We start from the raw sequence: 26,987 nt of genomic DNA on the forward strand, positions 1-26,987 counted from the left end.
AGATAGAATGGCATATATGGATGGACTTTTGCGTTCGAAATTCTCTTCGAAAATTCGATACCTATTGCCTACTGACATACTCCACTCGAAAACAAAAAAAAAACGTGCGAATCGATATTTTACTGCGTACGTCAGATCCTCGGTTTTCGTACGGTGTATATAGATTTCCACGTTTTTACGTCTTTTTCTTCTGGTAGTTTTGCTCAATGGGAGGGAAGAGTCGATCGAAGTAACCGAACTTATTATGAACGAAGGTCAGTTTGGGGTCACGGGTTTCCGGTTTGGCCGGGATGTACAACGGTGCAAGTTCTGTCGAAGAATCTGACGAAGTCGAGGCGGTGGAACGAAACTGGGTAGAAATGGTTAGGTTCTAGATAGTTTCAGTTTATCTCTTTTTTTACCCTTTTTGTATTTTAAGCACAGTGGAGTCTCTCATATCAGAACTCCCATTTCATGAATATCTTAATATCATAACGATTAGTTATTTGAAAGTATCTCCTGACAACCTTGCCCTTTTAAAATATGTAACACTATCTTAAACTCACTAAACATAAATTACCATGTAATGAAAAGACATTTCTCTATCTCTTAAATTACTACAAATTCACAGGGTTCACGTAGACTGTAGATTGACTATAATTCTGCTGACCTCATTCGCTATAAATTCATGACTCGTTATCAATGACAATTTCGAGAAAACGAGGAAACCTACGAGCTTATAACGAAGAAACGTTATACTTGTTCCAGGAAATGGAGGAGCATTACGTGCCGCAAATGCGTGAACAATGGAATTACGTCGATGAAAGGCACTTGTATCGCGATTTAGTGCGTACTGGGTGTGATTCAAAGTATGATCCTCAACGACACAAATTGGAGCAAATAGACGCAGAAAGAAGACAAAGAAAGAGGTCGAAGAGTCGACAGCCACACTATCCTCCTTGTTATTGTATATCAGAAACGACGAGACACTGGCCTGGGAAGACAAAGTAACGTGTATTAAAGGGTTATATCCACCTAAGGGCTCGAAAAAAAATACAAAAAGTAGCTAGTGAAAAAGAGGGATAATTATAAATGTAAAAAAGGCAAAACAATGAAAAAACAGATGAAATATCTGTGACTATGAGGCAAAGCGACTTATGTCATATTTTCAAACAATTTGAGTCAACCCTTTCGTGGCTAGTGAGATTGTGGAAGACACCAACTTAGAAGCCTAGCTTGCAAAAAACAAAAAAAAGATACTCAAAAAGAAATCATTTGGTCACAAAAAGGTTAAAGGCTTAATTGAGATGTAGAATATAGAATTTATAGAATAGGACATTACAAGACCCCCCAAAGTACTAAAAATGCAAAGATTGCGCTGAGTATTTAAGGTGCCTTTAAACCTTTCAAAGATTGTCGTAGACAGAAATGAATTATCCAAAAATGTTGGGTCATTTAAATTTATGAAATCATAGATAAGGCGCGCAAGCATCCCCTATTTTAGCTTATAGTGATGAGGGATGTAACATTTACACAATAAATATCGATGCAACTACGCTGGATTTTGTTAGATAGCAGCAGTTTTTTCTAAAATATTTTACCACTAGCATAGTCAAATTTAATCAATTTGTATAGGTATAACAGAGCATACTATATATCTCCCGATATTTTCATTTGAAAATAAGGGTCCAAGAAGACACAAATCCATAAAACAGTATTTAAAATTGAGAAATTTGAACGTAAATGTCTCGAAGACAGAAATACGTGTTTTAGGTCATTTTTCATTAAAACCATAGACATGTATTATACAATACCAAATTGAAAACTTTCTCTTTTAGATACCCAGGCAATATGGAAGCCGTTTTAGATCATTACCAAAATCTCTTAGACAGGCCGATCAACCAATCTTCATCGTGCATGTGTGGCCACGTATCGCAAAATGCTTATCATCATTCGCGGAGCAAACAAACGAACAATTATCGGTATCCACGCAAACATACGTATGAACTGAACGCTTCAGCCATGATGGAGAACCCGACTACTTCAAGAACGAACGACAGCGTCGAGTACTACCGACAAATGCATAATTCTGTAAAAGGTGGTCATAAGAAGGACGTAAGCTACAAAGAGACTCAAGTATCTATCTTTGATATGAACAATTGTTTAAAGATGGACTCTGTTATGATGAGATTGCGGATCTTTATGCAATTAACGCTAGAACTACTGCGGTTAATCTGTCTATTTTTAACGATATGCCATAATTACAAATGTCTGAAAAGTTATGTAATTTACAGAAATAACGTTAATTCATATGTATCTTTTATATTATTCAGCATTAACTGAGAAAAGATAAAGTTTATAAAGAATAAAATGTGTTTAAGGAATAATCATACCAGTCATTTTGACAGGTTTGATAGTTCTAGTGTTAAAGGGAAGTTCACTATACAAAAAAGGATAGTGTCCATGATATACGAAATATCAAATGTTAAATACACTTTGTAATATTTTAAAGGTGAAAGAAATTGTTAATTGGTTCTCCAATTCATTTATGAAAATAGAAATTTGCATAAACATCTGCAGTCTAGTTATCACTGGATGATATTTCTAATCCTTGAATGCATGACAGGCGTTGACAAAAATGTATGGGAACCTCGAAGTGGATAACGAGCTTCCAATGAAGTATATTCAGTCCAAAAAGGAGAGCAAGGTATCGCCAGAGCCCAAGGTTTGGAAGCAGCACGCTGAGAAGATAAGCAAGCCAAATATTGGTGGAAAGAGCGAATCGAAGAACAATGAAGACGAATATTGTTTGTGTATGAGAAAATTGAAATTTAACTTATCCCAATGCGACAACCCAGACAACGCAACTCTGGAGAACGTTGAAGAGGACCGAGATGAGCAGATGAAGGTGAAGTTCGATAATTTGACAGCTGGACTTTCTTCTGCGACGCGATCAGCAATAGGGATGTCCTTTGCTGGTCAGCCTTCAGTGAAACCCAAGAATAACGATGTGCTGGTGAGTTTTCTGGTTGTAAGGCAAAACGATGCAGGTTAACATGCTTCTGTTTTCGAAATACATGTTAACTTCATGGTTTTGGAATTTAATTCTGTATTATGGACTTGCATCTTTTAATATTTTACAGGACTTTTAATATTTTATATATTTTTGCATATTTGATGGATTTTGTAATTCTTTGCGTATTGAAATTTCCCTTAAATGTATGCAGAATTGCAGTCTAATTATAAATGTCTAAAAATAAGCAAAGTGTGTTTAAACATCGTCAAATCAAATAGTACCCTTGTCAGGGAGATATAAGAATGAGGCTTCGTTTCTTTCCCAGTTAATGCCTCTTAAAAATGAATACATACATAAAAGTGTTATACTCTTAATAGTTACAGTCACTATGTAGAAACAAGCGAACTTTTCGAATATAATAAAATCTAAAAATTTATTATTTAAATCCCTTTCTTTACCATCTCTCCTTAGCCCTATAAAAATGTGTCCTCTTTCGTTCATCTCTTTCCGAATATTTCCATAGCTCAAAGACAAAGCACTGGTAATGGACGACAGCGATTGCTCGAAAGGCGAGAATGTTCGAAAGCAACCAGAGAGCACACGGATTTGCAAATCGTATCAGAGGACTACTAGTGAAAGGAATTCTGCACGCAAGCCTGACGAAGATTCAATGATTAACAGGGAGGAGAACCAAGAAGACGTGTGTGAAGAGATAATCGTGAAAGATGACGAGCAGGAGGATGCTATCAGGAAAAACATTTACGCTGCTGGAGATCTTGATCTTCACGCTACCAAGAGTCACATTCTTGGTCTGATCGATCGGGCGCTTAGTAACGAGTTTGGTAGTTCGTTGGATCCACAGAAGGTTAGATAAATCATTTTTATACACGATCACATTTAATATTCAACTGCATTATTATAAATGTCAATAAATATTGTAAGGCAATGTACTTTTCTGCTTCTCTTGTAATCTTCAAAATTAAGCTTCTGCATCTTTTGATCCCAAACGAATAAGTGTCAATTGTAATTTATGTTATACCAAAGGGTTTTTTTTCACTCGTTTATAAATAAATAAATATTACTCATAGAAATAAATTAATTTGTTAAAATAAAAACTTTTCGACAAAATATTAAGGTTCTCCATTACCATTCCAAACTACTTTTCTTCCATTATCGATTCATTTTTAGCCCACGGATATGAATCGAGGATTGACGCAGCAAGAAAACTGGTTAGAGATAACGCGTGATCTACTGGCTGACTGCTGTCAGCCAGAAGATGTGCTGACAATGCGCCACCACGGGCTGAGGGCCGAGTGCATAAAGGAGCTGAAGATCCTTCGATGGAAGCACATGAACTCTATCCAGGACGAGTTCAAAAAGCTCTGCAACCTCCAAAAGTTTCTGGACAGCTTCTCGCCGAGGCAGTCGATGCCCTCGTTGCAAACCCAGGTGGCTGCAGTCGAGCAACGACCAGAGAAACGACAGCAACAGCAACAGGAGGAAAAGCAAAATCTGGGAACGATCTCTTGAGCGTTCGAAGGCTCCAAATGCGACGATTGCAAATTCTTTCGGCCTCCTTCGTCCTCTCACTGCTGTATGGACTAGTAATAAAAGGAAATGCAGCATTCTTTATAGCAATATATATTTTTTGTTATAATTTAGATTTTTACAGTTGTGTTTTTGCTTGGCTTATACAAGACATAGAGCACGCGAGATTTTAATAAAAGACACATGATGTGTGAAGAGTGAAATAAATATTTCTTCTAATGTAAGGGAATAAATACTTTCAGAGCGTCTGTATGTTTAAGATTCGACCAACAGTAGTCCTTAAAATTCTTATACACTATCAACAGTCTCTAAAGGTAAAACTGCTGCTTGGTCCTAATTTCTTACTATCTCTCTCGAGGAACCTTCTTTTCGAGATATGTGTATGTACAAGCGCACCATTGTTAAACAATATCAACCTCCACGAATCCTCAGTTGACAATACATGTGCAGAACCAAAGCCAGCGATAATTTCACGATTATCATTACATATTCACTCTATAAAACATGCTAATTATCACCTCCTCAAAATCTCGTATTATCAGGCATTTTCACAAAGTACGCGACCTTATCCTCAGCTACCCTATAATTATGAATCCACCTAGACCCTTTCCTGAGACTACCATCGATCCCATCCCTCCACACCCCCGCTGGCAGGTAAACTTCCCTCTGCCTGCTGCCAGAGTACAAGACAGGTGCAACTATCAGTTCCTCTCCCACCGAAAATTCATCTACCACAACATGACAGGCTGGGTCCCCAGGATCCAGCATCCACAGAGGCCTAATAATAGGCAAACCATTTTGCAGAGTCTCTTCCGCGTACTTCTTCAGCAGAGGAGTCACAGTCTTCTGCCTCAGAGTCGTCAGCCTCTTGGCTATCTCCAGCACGAACTCGTCGGAGTATTTGCTCGGCAGATGAGTGAAACGTATGACAGGGAGGAACGTGGACAGCTGCAGCCACCTGATGTAGAGCTCCTTGTCTGGCAGACTCACTTCGAAGTCATTGTCCGGATTGTTGTCCGACATGGGCAACGCCACGTCACCGCCGACGGCGCCTGGCATGATGAACGGGTAGCCTATCATGCCATAGGTAAGGACGGTTGGGATCACAGTTTTGATTGCTTTCCAGGATGAAGAGAACGGGGGAAGGGACACGAATACTGGCGCTCGAGGCCTCGAAATTGCGCCGGAGACTCCGATCACTGGCACGGATCCCAGGATCGCTGTGGTGAATAGGGTTTTGTAGTGGTCGGGGTTCGTCAACGGCTGCTCGCATTTGTAGTAGTGTGGCATGTCCTGTGCGGTGCCTAGGTCGAGGTAGAACGAGTCCACGTGGTACTTCGTGATCAAGCTCTCGAGCTTGGACTGCAGCCAGGGCAGGGTTTTATTGTTGGTTATGTCGAGCACTCCCACGCTGTTGCTCTGTTTGTACCTGGGAATTCGGGAATTTGTGTTAATGGGGCTTAGAAGTGTGGTGAGAAGGATTGAGAAAGGGGCTAATAGAGTGATCTCGAAACAATTTCTTTTCTATTTTAACTTCTCTAATGTATACCTTTTAATAAAAGTACGACGAAATTTAATTAACCCCTACACCTTCTTCAACGAATCTGACTCATGCATTTTTTTACAATGCCTTCGCTGCCAATTATGGGATAACCCATGATGGAGATTTTTAGTAAGTAAATCTCCATCCTGTGACCTAGCACAGGTTCATATTGATCAATGTAGTTACTGTCTGGAGTTTAGAAGATATCAATGGGTCTGATTTTCTCCACAGAAAAAGACACATAAAGACGGCACGTACGCATTTTTTATTTTGCCAATTGGTCAAACCTGTTACTGCTCTTGCCTCAATGCTGTTCCACTGACATCTCCTGACCCCTAACAGTATATACTCTACAATCTGTCACATAACTTTCCCCAATTTCTTTTCCTATAAAATAGAAATACTTTACCTATAAAATAGAAATACTTTACCTAGTCAACGCGGGAATCCTCGGATCGCTTCCCCTCTCCGAAATCAGCAATCTATTCGACACCGCGTCCTTAAAGTTCACAGATTCAGTAGATATAAACGGCTGGATGGTGAACACGATTCTGAACCCTCGTCGGTGAATAATATTAATCGTCTCTTCCATAGAAGGAAACTGTTCCTCGTCTAACACAAAGTCACCAGCACTGGGCTGCCATTCCTCGCTCAGCAACACGTGTCCTTGCCGCAAGAATCCAAGAGCTATCACATCCTCCGTGTAATTATAAATCGCAGCCTCGTTAGTCGGCGAAATCTGCCAGACAGGCTCAGACAGCAGCGAGTGGACCGCGTGGATTTCATTTGGCTTCAGCCCATCCCATAGAGACTTCTCCGCCATGGAGGAGTGCAATGTCTTCATGTTATCCGTGGCACAGATCGTATAATTCAATTGTGGCAGCGGTGTGAGTCGATTGATGTAAGCGAAAGCATCGAACTTCGCTTGCAGACAAAAGTCGTTGCTTCTGTTTGCATTGATGGACACATAGAGAGGTGTCTCTGGATCGACGAGGATCGTGGCGCCCTTCGAGCTTAGGAAGTACCTCTTCAGTACATTCCCGAAGGGATGTTTTGCGATGTCTCCTGTGATGAAGGGACTCAAGTCGAGACGTCCTCGTTCGAGGGGATATGGCATGTTCTGTACTTGGCCAGCCCCGTACCAGTGGCCCCTTTTCGGGGACCAATCGAAGCAGTCTGTAGGGTTGTAATAGGGACTGAGGCTCTGCCAGGTGACATGATAACAGTGCATGCCTTGGTGTTGAGTGTGCGCCAGATATAGACGGGTCTGTTGGAGCCATTCCAGGCAAACGGAGTCTTGTTTCTGATGATGAGGGAGGCAGGGGAAGACTCCAGTGTCTGCGGGGATTCCTTCGCCTAGCCTTGCTGCGATTACTTCGGCGCCGGTGTTACTGTAGACGTGCATCACTCGCTCGTTCTTGTTAAATCTATTAACAATTGATGCGAGAGAGCAATGTGTCAGTAATTATAACTGATCTAAGGTAAAAATCTAATGAATATTAAGCTTAACACTTTTATATTTACAGATATAAATTGAGTATAAAGTCTGGTGTAGGAGAAACAAAACTTGATCTGTACTCGAATACTTATTAGAAGAACACCTCATCAAAAATAAAGAATAAATACCTCGTCAAGTGAATATTTTCTCGAAAAAACAGTTCATCGAATTGATATTTGATCTTTGAGTTTGTGTTTAAGTTTAAGTACATGTATTTAAATATATAGGTTTAGAGTTAGTTTCAGGTTCAGGTTTACATTTAGCTTTGGGTACCGTTAAAGTTTAGGTTTAAGCGTAGATTTGAGTTTGGATTTGGGTCTAGGTCTATGCTTAGGTCTAGGATTAGGTGTGGGTTAGCTTTAGATTTAGTTTTAGATTCAGGTTTACGTTTAACTTTGGATATCATTTAGTTTTATTTTTCGGTTAAGTTTAGATGTAGATCTAGGTATAGGTCTAAGTTTAGGTTCAGGTCTAGGTCTAGGTTAAGTTTGGATTGAGCCTAAATTATGTCTGGATTAGGTTTTTAAATCTCTAATCGTCGAAATGTCCTATTGATGAAATGTCTTTTGACCAAGTTCCCCACACCAATTTGATTACTATTAAATACTAAATATCAATCCTCATGCACATTAAAATTACTAACTCACCTAAATTTGTCGAAGTAGGCACGCTGCAGAACATGCTGCGTATAATAAATGTGCGCAAATCCTACGAGGAAGACGACGCAGAGAAACAATATTCCAACGAAGGCCCGGAGCCTGGGAAAAATTGGATGATTTGACATTAAAAAATTCTAATTTACCACAGTGCTCTCAGCTCACCGATAATCGGCGTTCTGCCTCTTCTTGCTGCTGCGCAGAGCTTGTGGCAGAGATAATTGGAGCTTTTCCTTTAGCAGGCTGCTAATACTGTTAACACTCGTTATCGTAGAATTCGCGCTCTGTGCACCAGGTAGCTCCATAGGATCATTTCCCAGCTTCTGGTTGATCATCGGTGACACTGCTCTGCTCTTCCTCCGAGGAGGAGCCTGTAGCGGCACCCTAACAATTGATTTTCATTATTAAGACGACACAAAATTCCCCTTATTAGAATATTGACCAGCAAAAACGAGCAGATTTATTTTCGTGTACCTTTGCAGTGACAGGGCACTGCCAACGTCATATCTTGGAATCATCGCGTTATCTTAAACTGTTCCCCCGCGAATCATCGAAAGTGTTATCGCGAGAGTGGATCACAGGTGCAATCCAAAGGTATGACGCAAGACACTGGTTCGCTGAGCGTATGCAAAATGAGTTGGAGAAGAAGTGGCGAGAGTTGAATGTACTCTGTTTACAGAGAGAACGATACACGAAAATGTGGGCAATCGTTAACGAGCGAGCACCAAAACTGACTGATGAGGCAATTACGAGAGGTTCGAAACGGACTCGCGCCGCGATAACCCTCGGGCGATAGAAAGAAGGTCGAATCTGCAGATGATCCATCACTGGATTCATTTGAATAAGGAAGATTCGGAAGACATGTCAGACGTTGTTTATGTTCGAAAAGCGTTCGCGTTGAGAGCATGGAATTTGAAGACTGGTTTGCATAGAGTTATAGTCTCCACATTCTCTTTCTGTAACACTTGCTTACTTATTAAATCTATAAATTCAGTCGACGCCATGAAATTAAACTAGTCATATTTAAATGTAATTTTAAACTTATTTTTGGAATAAATATTCGATTTTAAGCAATAAACTATCATCAACTTTTTTGATTCAGTTTACGCCACTGTAAACACATACTAGTGAAAGTGCATAACATTAGTTCTACACTCTCTTTCCTTTATTCAATTGAGTGGATTAATTACAACGAAATCAAATGAATTACTTCCACTCACTTGGCCAGTTCTTCATCGTTCGCTTCTTCCTCAGTCTCCGATCCGAGTGGACTTCCATTTGGTGTCGAACCGCTATTGCTGAAAGTCACGCTGCTACTGTCATCACTTTCTGTTCTCCTAAATTTCGAGGTGGTCCCCTGTAAAAATTCAGTCATCGATACAATAATGGATATGGAATTTGAAAGGTACTTGCAGTACTACTAAACACAAAACTACATTTATCATACAAACAATAAGAGAAGGTATTAAATAACCAAAAACTCTACCTCTACTGAAGACCTTTCATTGCATAAAGGACTATACAGGGTGTCCCAGAACTGATGATATTATACAAGCGAAAAGCTAGTGATTCTACTTAAAAAAATAAGACAAAAATTTAGAATAAACGTTTTTATATCATGCTTGGTTTTCGAGAAAATTGAGTTTTAATGATGGTTGGGTGCAAGCATACGGAAGTATAGTTTTGAGTGCTTGAAGGGTAAACAGAGTAGGGGGACCACTCTCGGTCTGACTACTGTCTGTTTCTATGATACGCTAGAAGCATTCCCTTTTCCCCATTTTTCCCTCAAACGCCTAAAACTGTACGTAGTTCAGTACACTTGTACTTGATTACAATTCAAACTCAATTTTCTCAAAAACGAAGCATGATATCAAAATGTTTTACTCTACATTTTCGTTTTATTCTTTCATGTAGAATTACCCCTTTCTCACTTTGCCACCAGTTACAGTTCGAGAACAGCCTGTATGGGGGATGATAAGTTAAAGATAAGGTAGGTGTAAATAAATTGCGTATATTGAGAATATACGTGTATATAGATACTCATTTAAGCAATATTTATATATTACATACATTAAGTAATATAACCTAATTCAGCTATTATTGTAAAACTTTATTATTTACTTAAATATTATTATTTTTTGCAAAAATATATATTAATATATTTAAAATTTAATAAAAGGGCTACCAAATATGTTACCACTGTTGATTTCGAATTCAAGTCAAAAAACTGCCTGATTGCTATATACAGGGTGTTCTAGTTTTTCGATATAACTTTTCCAGCATATTTTACAAGCAAGAATAGCTAGAAAAGTTATGCCAGAAAGAACAATACAATAGTTGTCGTTAAATATATGTATCCTCCCTAGATAAATATGGGATGATCCATTTGAAGTTTTGCACGTAGTTATCTCCTGAAATATAAGTCGCTGAAGAAAATATTTTAAATAAAACGTCCACTTGGAGAAAATTTGTGCCTCAAGGTGTCTCCCTCGAAACAGGGTAAGTTTTATTTAAAACATTTTTTTAAACCAGCTATAGTACAGGAGATACTTACGTACGAAACTTTAAATGGATCACCCTGTATACTGAGTATCGATATATTTTAAAAACGATAATTCAACTCTGAATTTCATTTTTTTAAAAACGAATGGCATTTTTTTAAAAGTAAGATCTTTGACTAAAATAAACATGGAAAGACTTCAACAGTGAGAGTATGTCATCCACCAAAATTTGACAAAAATTGGTGGGGGATTGACGCATGACGCTGTATCGACAATGATTGTCACGATTGTGACAAACACGTTAATTCAAAGTTACTTACGTGAAGATAACGAATTTTGTTACAAAATTACTTTCTTAATTGTTTTTTAACAAACTTCATTATTGGCCAATCTCTCGTAGACCTTCGCGTTATCATTCTACTTTTAACTTCTTGTAAACAGTAGAACCGGTATAAAGAGAAAAGATAACAAGAGGGAAAGATTATTTAACGTTTCGCAAGAATGAAAAACTAAAGTCACACCTTTACGCAACATCAGCTTTTTACTTTCTTTTCCTTCAATAATTAGCAAATTTATATGAATCGCATTTTCAAAAAATTTCAATTCATGCCTTATTTCAGACTCTTCTCTTTCAGTTATTTATAGTCATATCAACTACCAAAGAGGGTGATTAGCGACTCATTGTCAGCCAATACAATTGATACAGCTTCCAATATTACATTTTCTCAATGACTAATCTAACTTTTTTCTTTCGAAAAAGAAAAACACAAAAATACACAGGTCCATAGCAAAAGACTGATCAAAGCTTCATACACCACGACTCCAAAATGAAAACACACAATAATCACAGTATTATCCTCTCAACCTGTCTCGACTCTCCTCATCGTCAGCAACAACTTCTCAGCTACATTCACTGATTACGAATCCCTCGAATTTGAAAACAAACCTCCTCGATGACGTCCAATTTCGGTTTTCCAGCTTCAGACAGTGCTCTTTCCAACGAATAGATCGAGCTGTATCTGTGATCCTTGGCATCCTTCTCGTTCATCGGTAACAGTGGCTTCCTTTCGTCTCTTCTTTTCATAGAATGTCACTTTCTATCGAAAACACTTCGTATGATACGTTCGATGACGTACGTGAATGAAACAGTAATTGTAAGCCAGTCGAATTCGCGCGAATGGAACACGTGAAGCAGAGCGCAGATCGCCACGGGGAAATACGGCGTGTCTTCAGCTCCGAATTCCTCTTCTCTGGCTTTGGTAAACACGTGCTGATAAATGCGTCGAGACAGCGTAACGTTGCTCTTAATTCTTCGACTTGTCGCGTATTGTCGGCAATTATTCATGGTCAAGGGCAGAGTTGGACATTATTCGAATTGTTTCAAATAAATATTTATTTAAAATAATTGTATATTAGATATTATTAAGTACTGTGAATTATTCATTATTCGTAAAATATTGTTTTCTCTATTTATTCGAATATGTTGTTCACTATTATTTGAGTAACATATTTGTACGAGACTAGTCAAATAATAATACTAATAATTCATGATTGCTTTGATAATTGTTGATTGCTTTGACAACTTAAAAGTGTTTTTGTACAAATAGGTAGATACATTTGGATTACTTAAATTCACGATCAGTCAAATTTCTGCAATTCTTCTATTGTATTTACACTGTAGATTTAATTCTGAACTACATTTTTGGAAAAAGTTCAAGAAAACATTTACATGAATATTAAAATATATTACACTATATGTTCTATACATTCTTATTTCATTCATCTACGATATAACATAATACAAACAAATTCTGGTCCGAATAAGTTCTACTACAAATAGAGATATTGGAATAAATTTTTATCAAATTAGATATTTATTTATTAGTGGCGAATAAAGTTGTATTCCTTAGTCTTATTAATTATATTTTATCCGATTAACATTTTGCCTAACGTTCATCAGTTATACGCGTGGTATCATTATACATATGTTTGATTCACAAAAGCGCACGTCCACGAGAGAAAAGTGTACGTTCACACCAATGTCATATTCACGAACTTGTACAATGTTTTTTAAATTTCATTTGATATGAAATTTGAAGCATTCTAAATTTTCTAAGAAAATTACTTTCACGAAACTTGTTTCCTTTTAAATGTGTAGTATCCTGGCCTAGGTATGCCTGTTTCAAAGTGAGTATCTTAACATGTTGACTGCTATGTTACCCATATCTGAATAACAATTTTTACATCATTGTGAGTAATATTAACGTATACAATTATGAATGATGTTAATAAAAAATTATAACAACAGTTAATTGCAGAAAGAAGAACATTGCAGAATAAATACAAAAATGCATTAAAACTTTGTTTTCAAGTTGGAGTCAACGTGTTAACTGCAAATTCTGATATAAGTAAAAATATTCACAATGATCAAATCATCAGTTACAATGCCCTAAAAAAGGACATCTAGCATTTCTTTAAAAATTAAAGAATTCTCTAGTTACCACTTATACTGCTTCAAAAAGAAACAACAGTGTTCCCTCACTGAAGAATCATAGCTCTGGTCATAAACTTATAGCAAGGACATGTTTCTAAAATCAATTCATGTACTACATACACTATTGTATACCTACTGTATTTGTCCTTTTTTTCTAAAAATCTAAATGAGAATGTATAAAACCCAACATCATTCGTTTGAGCTTATTGAAAGACTACTCGATTACTGTACTCTGAAATCTTTTAATCGATTAAAATACAATATAAAACAACGTCTCTATGCACAGATTTTTAGAATAAAACTTTATAGTTGCGTTCATAGGTCTTACTTTTTGTCCATCCATTCGAAGGTCCTCCATCGCGTCCAGGTTGGTCGGCATCGAGATACTCGTTTTACGTATGCGTGTATTCGTTGCGCGAAATCCTGTTCCTGCTTCAGGATGAACAGGCCTCGCCGCTGTCTCGTCTCTGACGATTTCTGTAATTTGGTTTCCGTTATGTTCCATCACCTTCGGTGCATCTGGAAAAACGTGGATTTTGTTTGCAATTCATTTCGAGTAGTAGTGATTACAATAGCATAGAGTTAGTACAGAGTCTGCTCAATTTAGTAGGGATAGAGTATAGGATAGAGTTAAGCAAGAAGTGTGAGAAATTTTAAGAGGCATTTCTACGTATTAAATTGAGATGAAGATCAAGAATAACGAAATTGCGATTAGGGCTTCGTTTCAGAGTTATCTATCGTTGCCAAAACGTCTACAGTACGCGTGCAGTATGTCTGACTTGGAACTTATTCTACTGTCGGTGCACATTAATCACGTCAGACACATTTCACATTTTTAGGTGTTTCCTTAGCAATTAACAATTCAGAAAGGAAGCCTAAAGCACGATATTGTCTATTTTCATTTTCGTCTTACTTTAGCATGTAGAATCACTTTTTCAAATTTCTGACACTAGAATAGCCATCTTTGTTAAATACAAGTCTACCTCTCAATATGATATAATGCAACTTTAATATCACATTTAGTAATATATACGAGCCGTTAATTCGTCAAATCGGTTAAAAAATAAATATAAAAAATTAAGCATCAATCAAGTGCTTTGATATTAAAAAAATGTATTAAAAAATTTTTAAAGTGGAGTTAATCACTTTGGCCTGTAAATATTGGACATATAAATTCTGCTTTGATTTACGTTTTTGTCAACTTCAGTTTTTGGGCCAATTAGAACGCAATTTCTTTGAGGTAGGTATTACTATATTTTCAAGGGTTGAAGTAAAGCAGGTTACTCTTTCTCAGGCGTCCATCATCTCACTTTCCAACACTTTACTTACCGATACAACGTATTATTAAATCTACTAAAATAAATATCCCAATACCTGAACGCTTAAAATGTGAAATGTCACAATAATAAAGTCCCTTACTTCCCTACACTTCAATTATAATAATAATAATTATAAAATCCCTATACTTCAATTATAAAGTCCAATAACTGAGAATACTATTTTATTGTGTTTAAGTATCGGAACATGGTCAACTACTGGGACATTTACCTTAATAATCTTTTAGTAGATGTAATGTTAAGACCTCACATATAATTAATCGATAATACGAAATCGAAAATATGCTTATTAAATAAACAAATATTAGAAACTGAATAATATACTGATCTTGAATTCCTGTCTATATCATTATTTCAATTTATTTGTAATTTTAAATGACCCTGTACATTCTCGAAATTCAACAAATTTAAATCTAATCATCGATGTTTTTCTGTTCCCAATATCACTTTTCCAACGTCAAATGGCTCGTCTGTAACCTCGACGAGGTTTCAAAAACAGGAAAAACAATGATAACCATTTCCTAAAGGTGGCTGAAGAGCAATTTAAAAGTAGGAGTACTTCAGAATCCCAAAAATGTGCGATTGTCCCGACAAGAACACCGAAGATCGCGACCTGCGTATCCCAGAGACAGTAACCCTTTACGAAAAGTGTTCGAAACCATACCGTCCAGAGAAAGATCCGACCAAACACAGCTGCGATGGTTCAGACAAGGACGATTGGGTGCCAATCGATTCCTCACACTCTAATCTCGGGTACACGATCTGCGATGGACTCAAAGGATCGCTCGCTGACTCGAGCAGCACCAGCTCCACCAGAACGGTACCCTCCTCCCTTCAACGACCCACCCTAACTCATGACTTCAAAAACAAACGACTGATTTACACTTCGCTAATACTTGACAGTACAAGTTCGTCTGTCCACAAGACTGTGAGTGCCTCGGCGAGGCTGAAGAGGAACCCTGGCATCCTCCAGTTTACATCCACGAGCCATGCTTCGTGGAGGAGGAAGTAGAGGAGGAGCCAGATATCGAGTGTACTCTGGCGATAATAAAACCAGAGGCAGTGATCTACAGGAAGCAGATCGAAAGACGTATATTTGAAGAAGGTTTCGAGATTTATCAGACAAGGTGGCTGCAGCTCACGCCAGAACAGGTTTCAGAGTTTTATTCAGACAAATATGGACAGCTGAATTTTGCGCATCTTGTCGCCTATATGGCATCTGGGCCTATAATTGTCCATGTTTTGGCGAAGCGTCGCGCCATATCTGAATGGAGGCTGCTTATGGGACCAACGAAGGTAAATGTTAGATGTTCGTTTAAATTCTAGGATTTTTTATTATTGTCAGGGTGGAATGTTCAGGTCACGGAGGCACGTTTGTATTATCCTGATAGCTTGAGAGCGAGGTACGGCAGGAGAGGGGAGGATTTTAAGAACGCTATTCATGGAAGCAATACTCGAGAAGAGGCTGAAAGAGAGATTCACTTCTTTTTCCCTGAATGTAATAAGATTGCTACTATACCTTAACCATTAAGTCGTCATCATAGATGTACGATTTATGAAACGTTTAACTCTTTGAAGCATGGAATTTCAGAAAATAAAAAGGCCCATGTTGCACAGACATTTTATTTTTGTAAAATTTAACAAAGTAGTCTTATTTGAATTATTATTAGGAAATCATTGGGCTGAAAGTAATTTTAATTTTTCAAGGTGGTATAAAAAATATTCCACTATGCACATTTAGGTATTAAAAAGGTAGGACACTTTTGATTGTCTTATGCTTCAAAGAGTTAAGAGATGCAGAGTTCATTGCTTTAGTGTTTCTCTTAATAAAATATCAACATAATTGAATCGTTGAGTTGAAAAACAGTACCTATAGGTCCAAAGATCATATTTTAAGATATCTGTACCTAACTTATAGTTCTATGCAGTTTATACATCTGGATCACAAAGCCAAAGTATATTAAGTTCACTGTTCTTCTGTGTGACTTCATACACTTTGGCTCTGGTGTCCAAATATAATTTTCAGATCATTTGAAAATAGATAATTTTGAACTTGTATTTCTTCAACTTACCAATTCAATTAGTGTTAATTTAAAACAGCCTGTTATAAGAATACAATTCTAATACTCTTATACAATAGAAAAAAACTAGAAATCAGATGAAAGAAGTATTTATAGTTTGTTTTGAAGTAACAGTATGAATAAGATGGTAATCAAAGTATTAATAACCTTAGGTCAGTGTATTCTGATAGGTCAGTGACAATTTATGCCCTCCATTTCAGTCATAATCGAACCTCTATTAAAAAACGAGGCAGCAGCTGATTACCTGTGGGAAGCAATCAATCCTGTTCTCGTGGAAGCCCTCTCCTTGGTAAAACAAATTACTATGTACGTAAATTAGTTCGGTGCCTTTAGATTTACCCTTGTTAGCCTACCTACCTAGATTAATCGTTTTCGTAGTGACTCGAATTAAATAGAAATTTGTCATTGTGTACCGACTCTTAGAATAGAAACCAATAGTACAACAGGTGACAGAAATTTTGAGAGCTAATTTTACATGTCAAAAGAGGACGAAAGTCAAGAGTGACGAAATTGTATTCGAGGTTTCTTTCCAGAGATACTGATTATTGCAAAAGCATCTAAAGTTCGCGCGAAATGTGTCTGACTTTGGACTTATTCTACTTCCCGCGTACATTCAGTCAGACAAGTAACGCTAGTAGAATAAGTCAAGTCAGACACATTTCATGTGGACTGTGGGTGTAACTTTAATAATTAATAACTCAGAAACAAATTTTCAAACATAATCTCGTTATTCTTGGTTCTTCTCTTATTTTAGCATGTACATAGAATCATCTCATAGAACCTTTTTCACCTGTGGTCGAACACTGCATATGTTTTCTTTACAATTTCAGTGGTCTTTTTTTAGGATGTTCATTGTACAAGTTATATTTAACAAAGGGATTAAATTTAAACATTTTTCCATGTAAATGACAAGTTCCAAAACGTCATCAATGTTTATATGACATTACATAACTTACTTAATTGATTGTTCTCAGAAAACAAATTTTCTTTAATAAAGGCACCGAGTTAATTTATGTATCTACTTAAACAGTATTGCTTAGAAAGTGATTTTATTAATGATGATACATAAATAAATTTTCTCCGCAGTGCTGCAAATATAAACCCGCGGATCCCATACTGTGGCTTGCCAATTGGCTGATCTTGAACAATCCTAATAAACCTAAACTACCAGCAGATCTCGCAATAACTCCTACATGAAACCCAAATCCCTACCGTTTTTGTATATACTGGAAATTGTGCGTTGAAATATAGTCTCACCTACTGTATCGGTTTCCTTTGTAGTTTCCTGCAGATAACATGGCGATCTTCTAACTCTGCGATGGGTGCCAGGCAGAATGGGACTGTACCTTGAATTACAACATTCAATTCGTGTCAATTAATACTGAAACAAATCCTTAAATCAACAATCAAAAATACACGTGTCCACATTCACATAAACAACAAAGAAATATTACTTTGAAATCACCAAATTCTGCACAATATTGACCAGCTCTTTGTCTTCAAAGGATCCGCGACAAACTGCCTCTGTTTCTTTCGTTAGCCTGCAACGTTTTTCCTCGATATCTCCTTCCACGTCGTCCACCAAACAATTCTCCAATATTTGTGTTCTATTCTCTTTATCAGATGTTGAGGTACTTCCAGAATGATTCACTGTCGGTAAATGGATTGTTTTTGACTGATAGAGACTTCCTTCGTTGAAACGATCTACTCCCAGCGGCGAGCCCCAAGTGGAGCTTCTGTGCCGAAAAAAATGCAAGAAAATTTAATATTAACTCTTTAAGAGGGGAGAATTGATCCACTGGATCGATACATATGAATTGAATGGGGAATTTAGTAAAAGAAATAAAAATCATGTATTGAAAATTGAGATTGTGCTGCTAATAATATGTTGAAGCTGTGCTCTACTTAATAGTGATAAAAAGATATTAAAAGCATCTTGCATTGAGATTCACATCAGTTTTAAGAAGAAAACAAAATCTGAAAATTACGACATATATTCGTCAGAAAACGGATCCACTGTAACCGCAGTCTTAATACAGTATGTATTTGGAGTGATTTATTTATAAGTTTGCACTATTAAATTTCTTTTAGTTATAACATTTTCTATTATTCTAATGAAACTAAGAGAAAACAGTAAGATACTACCTATATAAAATTTAATATTGAAATAGGGGACATAATTTGTCTAGTTCTTAGATGCAGAAATTATACAAGACCTTTTAAAGAAATAAAAACAAATTGTTTTTTTGAAAACAAAATTTTGAAATTTTCAACAAAAATTTTAATTCTACCTAGGTCGTTCCTCGTTTTCAAAACGCACTCTCGCGATAGCACCGAGCTTGCGTTCATGATCGAGATCATCGCGCGTGATTTCCTGCGCCGCGCTGATTAATCCATTGCCGTCCGTAATTGTCTGGTTGCTCTGGAGGCCGTAGCTTCTTCTTAGACTCTTTGCCTCGCTTTGTGTCTTCTTTATAGCTGGTTTTTGAGGACTTTCTGGTGTAGTAGACCTGGTTGTGGCTGGTGACCTTTACAACAATGAAAGAAACTATCATTATTATCTTAAAAAATGACAACCATTAAAAAGATTTTAAAGCTTTATTTATATTGGATATTCTTATAAAGAATATACTAGGACCTCGATTATCTGAAGTAAGCACGAAATTCAAACCTAAAACATCCTATTGGTGGCTAGCTTTATTTTCTTCATCAAACTACTATTAAGATAGGTGTCCATAATTTCACCATTCTAAAGATTTAAGCGTTATTACAATGTTTTTGAATACAGTGTTGTCTCGAATTAAGATCGATAGATAATCAAGATCTCTTGAAAGTATCCTTTCTATTTACCTTGTCCTTCACTTAAGGAAAGCAAATTCAAGTTGATAAGGAACAAACTTATCATAGGAATGCGTTTCCTACATTCCTTGTGCTTGTAACTGATTATGAATGGTGAATTTGTATGGAGACAACACTGTACCCATTTAGTGAAATTATCAAATGTCTCATAAAGTTCAGGGTCTTATCTGACGCCTAGAATTCTAATATTATTTTGCGATTTTAATTATCAGTTTATGGATTTCTCATGGGTGACAAATTTGAAAGCACTGGCGCAATTGTGGTCACTTATTTTACTGTTTAAATCTTAATTGATGCTCTACTGTGCTCTTATTGTCATTAAACCCAATATGCGCAAGTGTAAGTAACAGAAATTTTGAATATTCGAAGTTCCCTTAATCGAGATTCTACTACATTAGACTATGTGTCACAGTCTAAAAAATAGAAATTTCTTGAAAAAGGAATTCTAATATTACTCATTCATCGAAAGATACTTATCTAAAGGCCAATGCACACAAACAATATTTTGTCCCACGACCTCGTCACGATCGTATCTCTGTCTTCGTTATTTCCAATCAGGAAAACGCAGAAAAGCATACAATCCCAACAAAATCATGCGTCAAAATATCGCCCGTGTGCTTTGACCCTAAAGATGCTGCGCGTTCTTGCTACAGCCAGGAAGAAAAACCAGCTTTACTTATTTACTGACTGTACAGCGACACGTTCCTAAGGTCAATCCACATATAAGCATACAAAGTGTTCAGCTCCAAGTGGAAGCAAAATTGCAGGAGTCAAAATATAAAATTCCGTTTGAGCCTTCGCTCGTGAGTGAAAAACATTGAAAAATAGTCGAAAGCCTCCTGAAACTCCAACAGGATCCCCATCGATCCCTGGGATCCAGCAACAAGTTTACCTGCTCGAGTGCCAGGGGTCCACCCAGCTGGGCTCGTACGAGCCCAATTCCACGGCCTCGGGGGTAGAGGATTGCTCCGAGACGCGGATATACGCTGGCTTGTACCACGGCGACGGAATTCTGACCGTTCTGTTCGGGGACAAACGGTCCTGCGCGGTATTTCCGTTTTGTTGCAGCGGTAAGACGGACAAAGAAACGCCACGACGCTCTGCTAAGCCGACCGGATCGACACTGGCCACTCTGACGTCCCAGGGATCGACGATGGAGAGCAATACTTTCTGCGCAAAGAGAATAAGGATGGAGAGAGCACGGCGGCAGGGGGAAGAGGGGACGATGATGAGGAGAGACCACCGTCACCGGGAGTTGTTGGCCAGTTAAAGTTGATTAAAGTTACGCGCGGCACGGCCTGAGTCGAGGACAACAACTGTCTTGGGAAATTTCTGAAGCTTGGGAAAGAAGGGCCATGAATCTTTGATGCATTTTGAGGGCGAAGTAGTGCACGTAATTGAGGGAGGGAGGAATTAAGTTGAGGACTTGAGACGGTTTTTGGAGTAAAAGGTGATTTAGTTGTAGGACAGGTTCGTGGTATTTGTCTGGTCAGTGGCAAGTTGTTGTTTGTTGAATGGATTTTGTATGGTGATGTTATAGAAGAGGTGTAAGAGGACAGTATTTCCTCGTTATAGTTTTGTTGTATTTGCTTTGGTTTGGAATTATTTAGAGTGGAAGTTTTAGTTGCGTGGATTGTTGATCGCGATTTCTGAGGGGACCAAAGTGAAATACCATGAGCGTAGTTGATGTCGAAAATGTGTCCTATGCTCTAAATTTGTTTGTGAGGAATGAGCTTATATTGAGGAAACACTGTAGCTCTGTCATTCAGTGTATTTTCATGACATGATTTTGTAGCACTCTGAAACACCAATACTATGTTTTCTTTATCATATAATATAATAGTAGCAATCTATAGAAACTATAAATTCAATTGTACACAGTTATATACTAAATCTATTTTGTTTAAATATGATTGTTTTAAAAACTGTATTCAAAAGTCATAAAATTATTCCCACTTTCCGAGTCGGTAAAGCAGGCGACCTGGGTCACGAAAGTCCATGAGATAAGTGCACTCTTGTGCTCTCATGTGATAATAATACTCGTATTGACTATCATCGATACATTTGACGTTCGTCTGAATATTCATCTAATGAATTCATCTAATGAATATTCGTCTTTCATATGTGTTGATTAATTTACAGGAATTTTAAGGGGACCAATTGCAACGAACTACGAAAAATGTCCAATCTATTATTTTGTAACAAATGTATCTATTTATTTTGTAATAACACTTTGACATGAACATGTGCATATATTATGATAAATAGGAAATAATATACCAAGTTGTCTCATTTCTAAAATATTCAATAATAAATTTTGTAATTCTGTAACAGAATCTGGTTCCTACGTACTTTCAACCCCAAATAGTCAGCGCTAATGTACACACATGTGTAGTTAATAAAATGTTGAAATTTGTTAAAAAGAAAAGAATTTTATATTATCTACATGTATCTGCGTTTAATCTAAGATCTCCAACGTTCGAAATATTTAAGGGAGGAAGATAAATTTTTTATGTAATTTTGTAACAACAGTTTACCTGATAGGTAGAGGAACTGAATTCAGGATATTACACGACTTGAGAAAATAAATAAAAATTTGTTGTATTTGTCAAAAGAGCAGATTCTAAAAAAATTAATTTCTAATTATTAAACAATACAAAAGTGTATTCCATTGAAGAATAACGGAAGTACTGTAATACTGAATTAATAATATAACTAAGCTTATATTAATGAGAAAACTGCTCTATAAATATATTTCTCTATTATTTAAACACAAAAGTGTTGAACTTTAGATTCAAGATACAGTATTTCCTTGATATATACTCATCACTTATTGGCGTGTTTACCCTGAGGAGCTTGTTTCCCAGGTCAACTCATTTTCATCGTACTCCATTTTAGTTTTATCAAAAATTGTGAGCAACAGTCCACGTAAATACAGCTTTTTCCTGCTAAATAATTCAAGCTATAGCACATGTAAAGAGGAGATACTGTATAAGAAGACTAACCCAGACCTGTTGCTTAATTTTGGTTGAATTATCTTTTTCCTCCTTTCAAAAGATTGTACTCAAGCCCTAAATTCCCCACAATCCTTCCCTACCAAAAGATATGAATTGTACTGTTTTATCCTATTGTCAACATAATAAAAAGCTAACTAATTCTTTTTTTTTCATTACAAACAAAACTATACTGCCCAACCTTGGAGAAAGGCAGTAACTACAGAAAAATGTGAAATTGATTTTCTTGCATTTGTGGATAATTTTGAATATTTTACACATTGTTTTAGTGCAACTAAACTATTTTTAGTAGATACTGCTTTTCTTCACAGTTGGGTAGTATAGTACCAGATTATAAAGATTGTGTGACATCTGAATATTAAATTACTCTATATGTAAAGTAGAAAAACACTACCTATTCAACTTGTGAACCTTAAATGAGACAGTATTACTGCGAACACGATTACTCTCGAGCAAGCTCATTAACCAGTAATCAGATTGTAATATTTACAGTCGATTAATCACTCGAAGCAGCATCGAACAGACAGTTCGACGTGTATAGGACCACGTCAATTGCATAATGAAAACTGATAATGTCTCTCGTATCGCACGTGCTATCATATTTTTTTTCGCTGCTCTGCATCAGTTGTAAACTCAAGGGCACCACAGTTTCGAGTTCGCGGAGTGAACATCTGTGGTTGCAAAGCATAATGACATAAGTCACATGATTTTGCTTTCGAGATATTGGTATCTAGAATTTTCAATTTTAATACTATCTTAAAGCGCAATTTCACTGAGGCAACACTAACCGTCTTGGACTATGCTACCAAATTTTTTCTGAAGTTAAATAGTATGCATCTACACGTTTTACAATAATTGAAAACTATTATTATAAAGTTGTGTCATGGTTCTGTTTGAGAGAAGTTTTCTAAATAATTTTTCAGTTATCGTAAAATACGTACAATACTATTAAACTTAAAGATATAGCATACTACAAGTCACTTACTGTTACCTCAGTGAAATTGCACCTTTATGGGCTTGTGTCTTCTTGAACTCTGAATTTCAAATGAAAAAATTCTTATAATGCTCTTTCTCCTTTCTGCAAATATAAATTTTATATTCTAGATCTCAAAATTAAGGTCTCAGCTCTTATGTAACTGAATGATTTTTGTTAATATCTCTTATTGCTATTTTTTTGTTAACTAAGCTTTCAAAGTCATTCTAGATGCTACATTAGAAAAAAAAAATAAATAGAACATATACATGTATTTCATTATCCACGAAAGAGTTAGCTCAAATATTTTGAAATTCTGACATACTTAGATCGTTTTACTTTACAGCCACAGATATCTGTTTAAAGAGAACATTCGAAGAACTTGAAACGCAAGCTTCCGTCCTGTATATTTGGAGCAAATAAAAACATCGAGTACATTAAAGATTAACGATTCGAGGTTTGCACACACATATTTCTAACAATTCTCTTCTATATTTGCAAAACGAGTGTGCAACACAGGCGGGAATTATCGAGGAGCCCGTATCTTGTTTACGCTCGGCAGAGCAACGAACAGAATTCCAAACACGGGGGGACAATAAAGTGATTAAAGCGCCGCGCAAAGACTATACGGTTTAAATCTCGCGATTAACAAACGAAACCTTTTTCTAAGCAGCCTCGTACTGATACTCGATAAAACGACAATTATCTCTTGAAAAGAAAAATTGTTTCAACAGTGCTGTATCTCGCGAAAATCGCTACAACAAAGACCTCGAATAAGAACTATTCTCGTTACAAAAGCGTCAAAATTCGTGCGAAAAGTGACTCGCGATGGCGTCACTACTGTGCCGCCAAGAAGCATTCAAATCTCGGAAACTTTGTAGTCTAACTGCAGAAATGCAAGGAAGAAAATGCTCGATGATCTCACTCGCTCCGTCGATTCCTTCACGTGACAGAGTCACGAGTTTTCCTTCAAATTGGGTTAATGGCCGTATAAAGAGTTAGATGACTTTCGACCTCAGACGAAGAGCGAGTTGGCATCGAATCCTTTTGAGGCCGATTGCTAGATCGAGTATGTTCATGCAAATTCAAATTTTTGTAGACGCGTCTGACGAATTGAAACCTAAATAAAGATTCGTGCCACCGTTTCAATGTGTATAATATGTACTTCACTGTGGATAGTTTATATATTTTTACGTATTTAAATTTAAAGAAAAAGGTAATTATTGCAGAGTACCAAGTGAATAGCACGCAGCACAAACAGCCTTTGTTATATATTACGTTTTTTAAAATAAAAAGAGTATCCAGTGATCAGAAATGAGATTCACAACATAATGATCTGTCGTTCATTAAGAATCTAACTATCCTAAGACTATCCTACAAAAAACGCTATGTGTGTTTTATGATGAACATTTTGTTAAAAAGAATATTAATCAATTGAACAAAAATTAAAGATGCTACAGTATTTTTTGAGCTCTTCTAGAAAAAAAAAATTGACAAAGGTCGTTTTTGTTATGAGCAAGAATCTCTATTATGGTATTATATTTCCTGCTCACTACGTTATAAAGTTGATTATAATTTACGTAATATGCCGATGTTTATCTCGCCTGCGCCACTTACTTCAATCATATTCTGTTTTCTGTCAGATCAGTCGTTCATCGCGCTCAGATATTCTCATTACTAACGATCTTGCGAATTGTCGAACTTTTCATTGAGGATTATCACTAGCAACGAGTGGTTACCTGTAATTATCGGTTAAAACTTGATTCATCCAGTATCGAAACGGGATATTTCGGGACATTTCTCGCGAGGACATGTGGTTCCAGGTGTCGAGGAGGATGAAGCTAATTCGAGCGTTTAACAGAAAGGCAAACAGTAGTAGATGATTCCATAAATCGGACGGACCAGAGAAGTCCAAGTGAAATCGTTGCCTTAAATTTTTCAGACACATGAAATTTCAATATTTCGTTACCCAAGGTGTACTCATTATCGAGATGATTTTCTAATTCCAAGAAAAGCAGGAAACGGGGAAAAACAAGATAAATCCTTTGACGTCAAAGAAACTGTTCAATTAGAAGACACGGTGGCTTTCCTATGCAAAGATGATTTATTATTCACACTTTTCATCAATTTTCTCTAACACGTTCTTCGATGCAATCGTCTTGAAACGAGACAGCAAGAATATGTCACTTCGCGGGGCATCCAAACGATCCGTTTTTAGCGAGTACTATTTTTAAACGAACCGAGAAAACTGCATGTAACTTCGAAAAGGTGTAAATCAAAGCGTCAATTGTTAAACGATGGAGCAATTACGTAACTGTTATACGACTAATCCATATAAGGAATTTGTACAGAACCATTTCTCAGAGACCTCGAAACTACAGAAAAATCAGTTTAAAGAGATCATCACTAATAAATTAGACTTCTTCAAAATCTCAATAAATTTCAACAAGTTGAGGAATTTGCACAGAATTATTTCTCAGAGATCACAAATCTAAGGGACTAATTTTAAAAGAAATCATCACTAATAAATTAGACCTCTGCAAAATCTCAATAAATTTCTACAAGTTAAGGAATGTGCACAAAATTATTCCTCAGAAATTACAAATCTAAAGGACTAATTTTAAAAGAAATCATCACTAATAAATTACACTTCTTCAAAGTCTGTACAAATTTCTACAAATACGAGGAATTTGCACAGAACTATCTTTCAAGGAGCTCGAAGCTACACAAAGATCAATTTACAAAAAAATCAACACTAATAAATTACACTTCTTAAAAATCTGCCCAAGTCTCGATTCCACTATAAATGACTAGAAATCCTTCACGGGATGCAATTGCACGAACAAAGAACGCAGCCTTTTGGCTACGTTCGAACATCTCTTATCGCTCGAGAGGCTTCACGCGGCATTGTTGAAGAGCCTATTAAAAGCTTTATCAATTAAACCGCGCGAAACAACGTTCTCTGTCAAAGTAACGATGGAATCGATTGCCCACCTTCTGACTATCATTTCTCTTCCGTTTCCTCTTTAATCTCTCCATTGTTTTGTCCCAATGTCCGAGGACCAGGCGATCGGTCGCAGCAGGTGACTCTCTGGCTCCCTGGAGCGGATTACGCCTCGCGTGAACACGACTAGGCGAGAGAGGGCCTCCACCTTCGAAGACAGGTGGTTTTAGACTGATCTTCCGCTCCTTATATCGGCAACCACTTAGCGATATCTTCTGAGACTCCGTTCAATGTATCGGTATCGAGCTCTCGCGGGCGCTTCGTGCACAGGCACGCATATGAATACACACACACACAGGCACCGATTTGCTCGCGTTCACTCGCACAACGAAAACGAAACCACATGCTCTGGGTACGAGATACCGTCCCTCCTGCCGCCCACGAGCTACCGATATCGATAAATGCAGTGAGTGACCAAATCGGAGCACGTGAGCGACTCTACGCTGCTAACGATCTTCGCCGAGTATCAGCGGGGTTTGCTGTC

At 37.0% G+C, this 26,987-nt stretch overlaps 3 protein-coding genes across 5 annotated transcripts; 2 read left to right on the top strand and 1 right to left on the bottom strand.

Annotated features, from left to right (window-relative positions):
• Positions 1–265: 265 nt before the first annotated feature.
• On the top strand, positions 266–4,566 carry LOC143177273 (uncharacterized). Its single transcript, XM_076375137.1, has 6 exons — positions 266–362; positions 748–986; positions 1,818–2,115; positions 2,606–2,995; positions 3,519–3,860; positions 4,184–4,566. The coding sequence occupies exons 1-6, from the start codon at positions 291–293 to the stop codon at positions 4,523–4,525; spliced, it is 1,683 nt and encodes a 560-aa protein (XP_076231252.1). The 5' UTR covers positions 266–290; the 3' UTR covers positions 4,526–4,566.
• Positions 4,567–4,620: 54 nt separating this feature from the next.
• Positions 4,621–26,784, bottom strand: LOC143177703 (myogenesis-regulating glycosidase). 3 transcript variants are annotated; one of them, XM_076375821.1, is made up of 11 exons: positions 26,494–26,784; positions 20,405–20,682; positions 18,945–19,181; positions 18,108–18,386; positions 17,911–17,999; positions 13,564–13,754; positions 9,461–9,597; positions 8,406–8,624; positions 8,232–8,342; positions 6,518–7,513; positions 4,621–5,972 (listed from the first exon to the last, which is right to left on the bottom strand). In XM_076375821.1, the coding sequence occupies exons 1-11, from the start codon at positions 26,536–26,538 to the stop codon at positions 5,066–5,068; spliced, it is 3,489 nt and encodes a 1,162-aa protein (XP_076231936.1). In that variant the 5' UTR covers positions 26,539–26,784; the 3' UTR covers positions 4,621–5,065. The 3 variants fall into 3 exon arrangements, with proteins under 3 accessions (XP_076231936.1, XP_076231935.1, XP_076231937.1); XM_076375820.1 differs by having other exon boundaries at positions 18,108–18,389; positions 26,494–26,782; XM_076375822.1 differs by lacking the exon at positions 20,405–20,682 and having other exon boundaries at positions 18,108–18,389; positions 26,494–26,778.
• Positions 15,147–17,850, top strand: LOC143177705 (nucleoside diphosphate kinase homolog 5). Its single transcript, XM_076375824.1, has 5 exons — positions 15,147–15,392; positions 15,476–15,868; positions 15,932–16,070; positions 16,854–16,942; positions 17,740–17,850. Exons 1-5 carry the CDS (start codon positions 15,147–15,149, stop codon positions 17,848–17,850), a joined length of 978 nt encoding a protein of 325 aa, XP_076231939.1.
• Positions 26,785–26,987: the final 203 nt, after the last annotated feature.

This window comes from Calliopsis andreniformis, chromosome 3 (assembly GCF_051401765.1).
Source record: "Calliopsis andreniformis isolate RMS-2024a chromosome 3, iyCalAndr_principal, whole genome shotgun sequence".
NCBI lineage: Eukaryota > Metazoa > Arthropoda > Insecta > Hymenoptera > Andrenidae > Calliopsis > Calliopsis andreniformis.

What these genes read in the sequence shown, in the direction of transcription:
- LOC143177273 (XM_076375137.1), top strand. Translation starts at nt 291, where the DNA reads ATGTACAACGGTGCAAGTTCTGTCGAAGAATCTGACGAAGTCGAGGCG. An exon ending in CCAAGAATAACGATGTGCTG is followed by an intron (nt 2,996 to 3,518) that starts GTGAGTTTTCTG and finishes ATATTTCCATAG; the next exon opens with CTCAAAGACAAAGCACTGGT. An exon ending in GTTCGTTGGATCCACAGAAG is followed by an intron (nt 3,861 to 4,183) that starts GTTAGATAAATC and finishes ATTCATTTTTAG; the next exon opens with CCCACGGATATGAATCGAGG.
- LOC143177705 (XM_076375824.1), top strand. Translation starts at nt 15,147, where the DNA reads ATGTGCGATTGTCCCGACAAGAACACCGAAGATCGCGACCTGCGTATC. An exon ending in TGCTTATGGGACCAACGAAG is followed by an intron (nt 15,869 to 15,931) that starts GTAAATGTTAGA and finishes TGGAATGTTCAG; the next exon opens with GTCACGGAGGCACGTTTGTA. An exon ending in TCGTGGAAGCCCTCTCCTTG is followed by an intron (nt 16,943 to 17,739) that starts GTAAAACAAATT and finishes TTTTCTCCGCAG; the next exon opens with TGCTGCAAATATAAACCCGC.
- LOC143177703 (XM_076375820.1), bottom strand. Translation starts at nt 26,538, where the DNA reads ATGGAGAGATTAAAGAGGAAACGGAAGAGAAATGATAGTCAGAAG. An exon ending in AGAGAAATGATAGTCAGAAG is followed by an intron (nt 20,683 to 26,493) that starts GTGGGCAATCGA and finishes CTCTTTGCGCAG; the next exon opens with AAAGTATTGCTCTCCATCGT. An exon ending in GCCTACTTCGACAAATTTAG is followed by an intron (nt 7,514 to 8,231) that starts GTGAGTTAGTAA and finishes AATTGTTAATAG; the next exon opens with ATTTAACAAGAACGAGCGAG.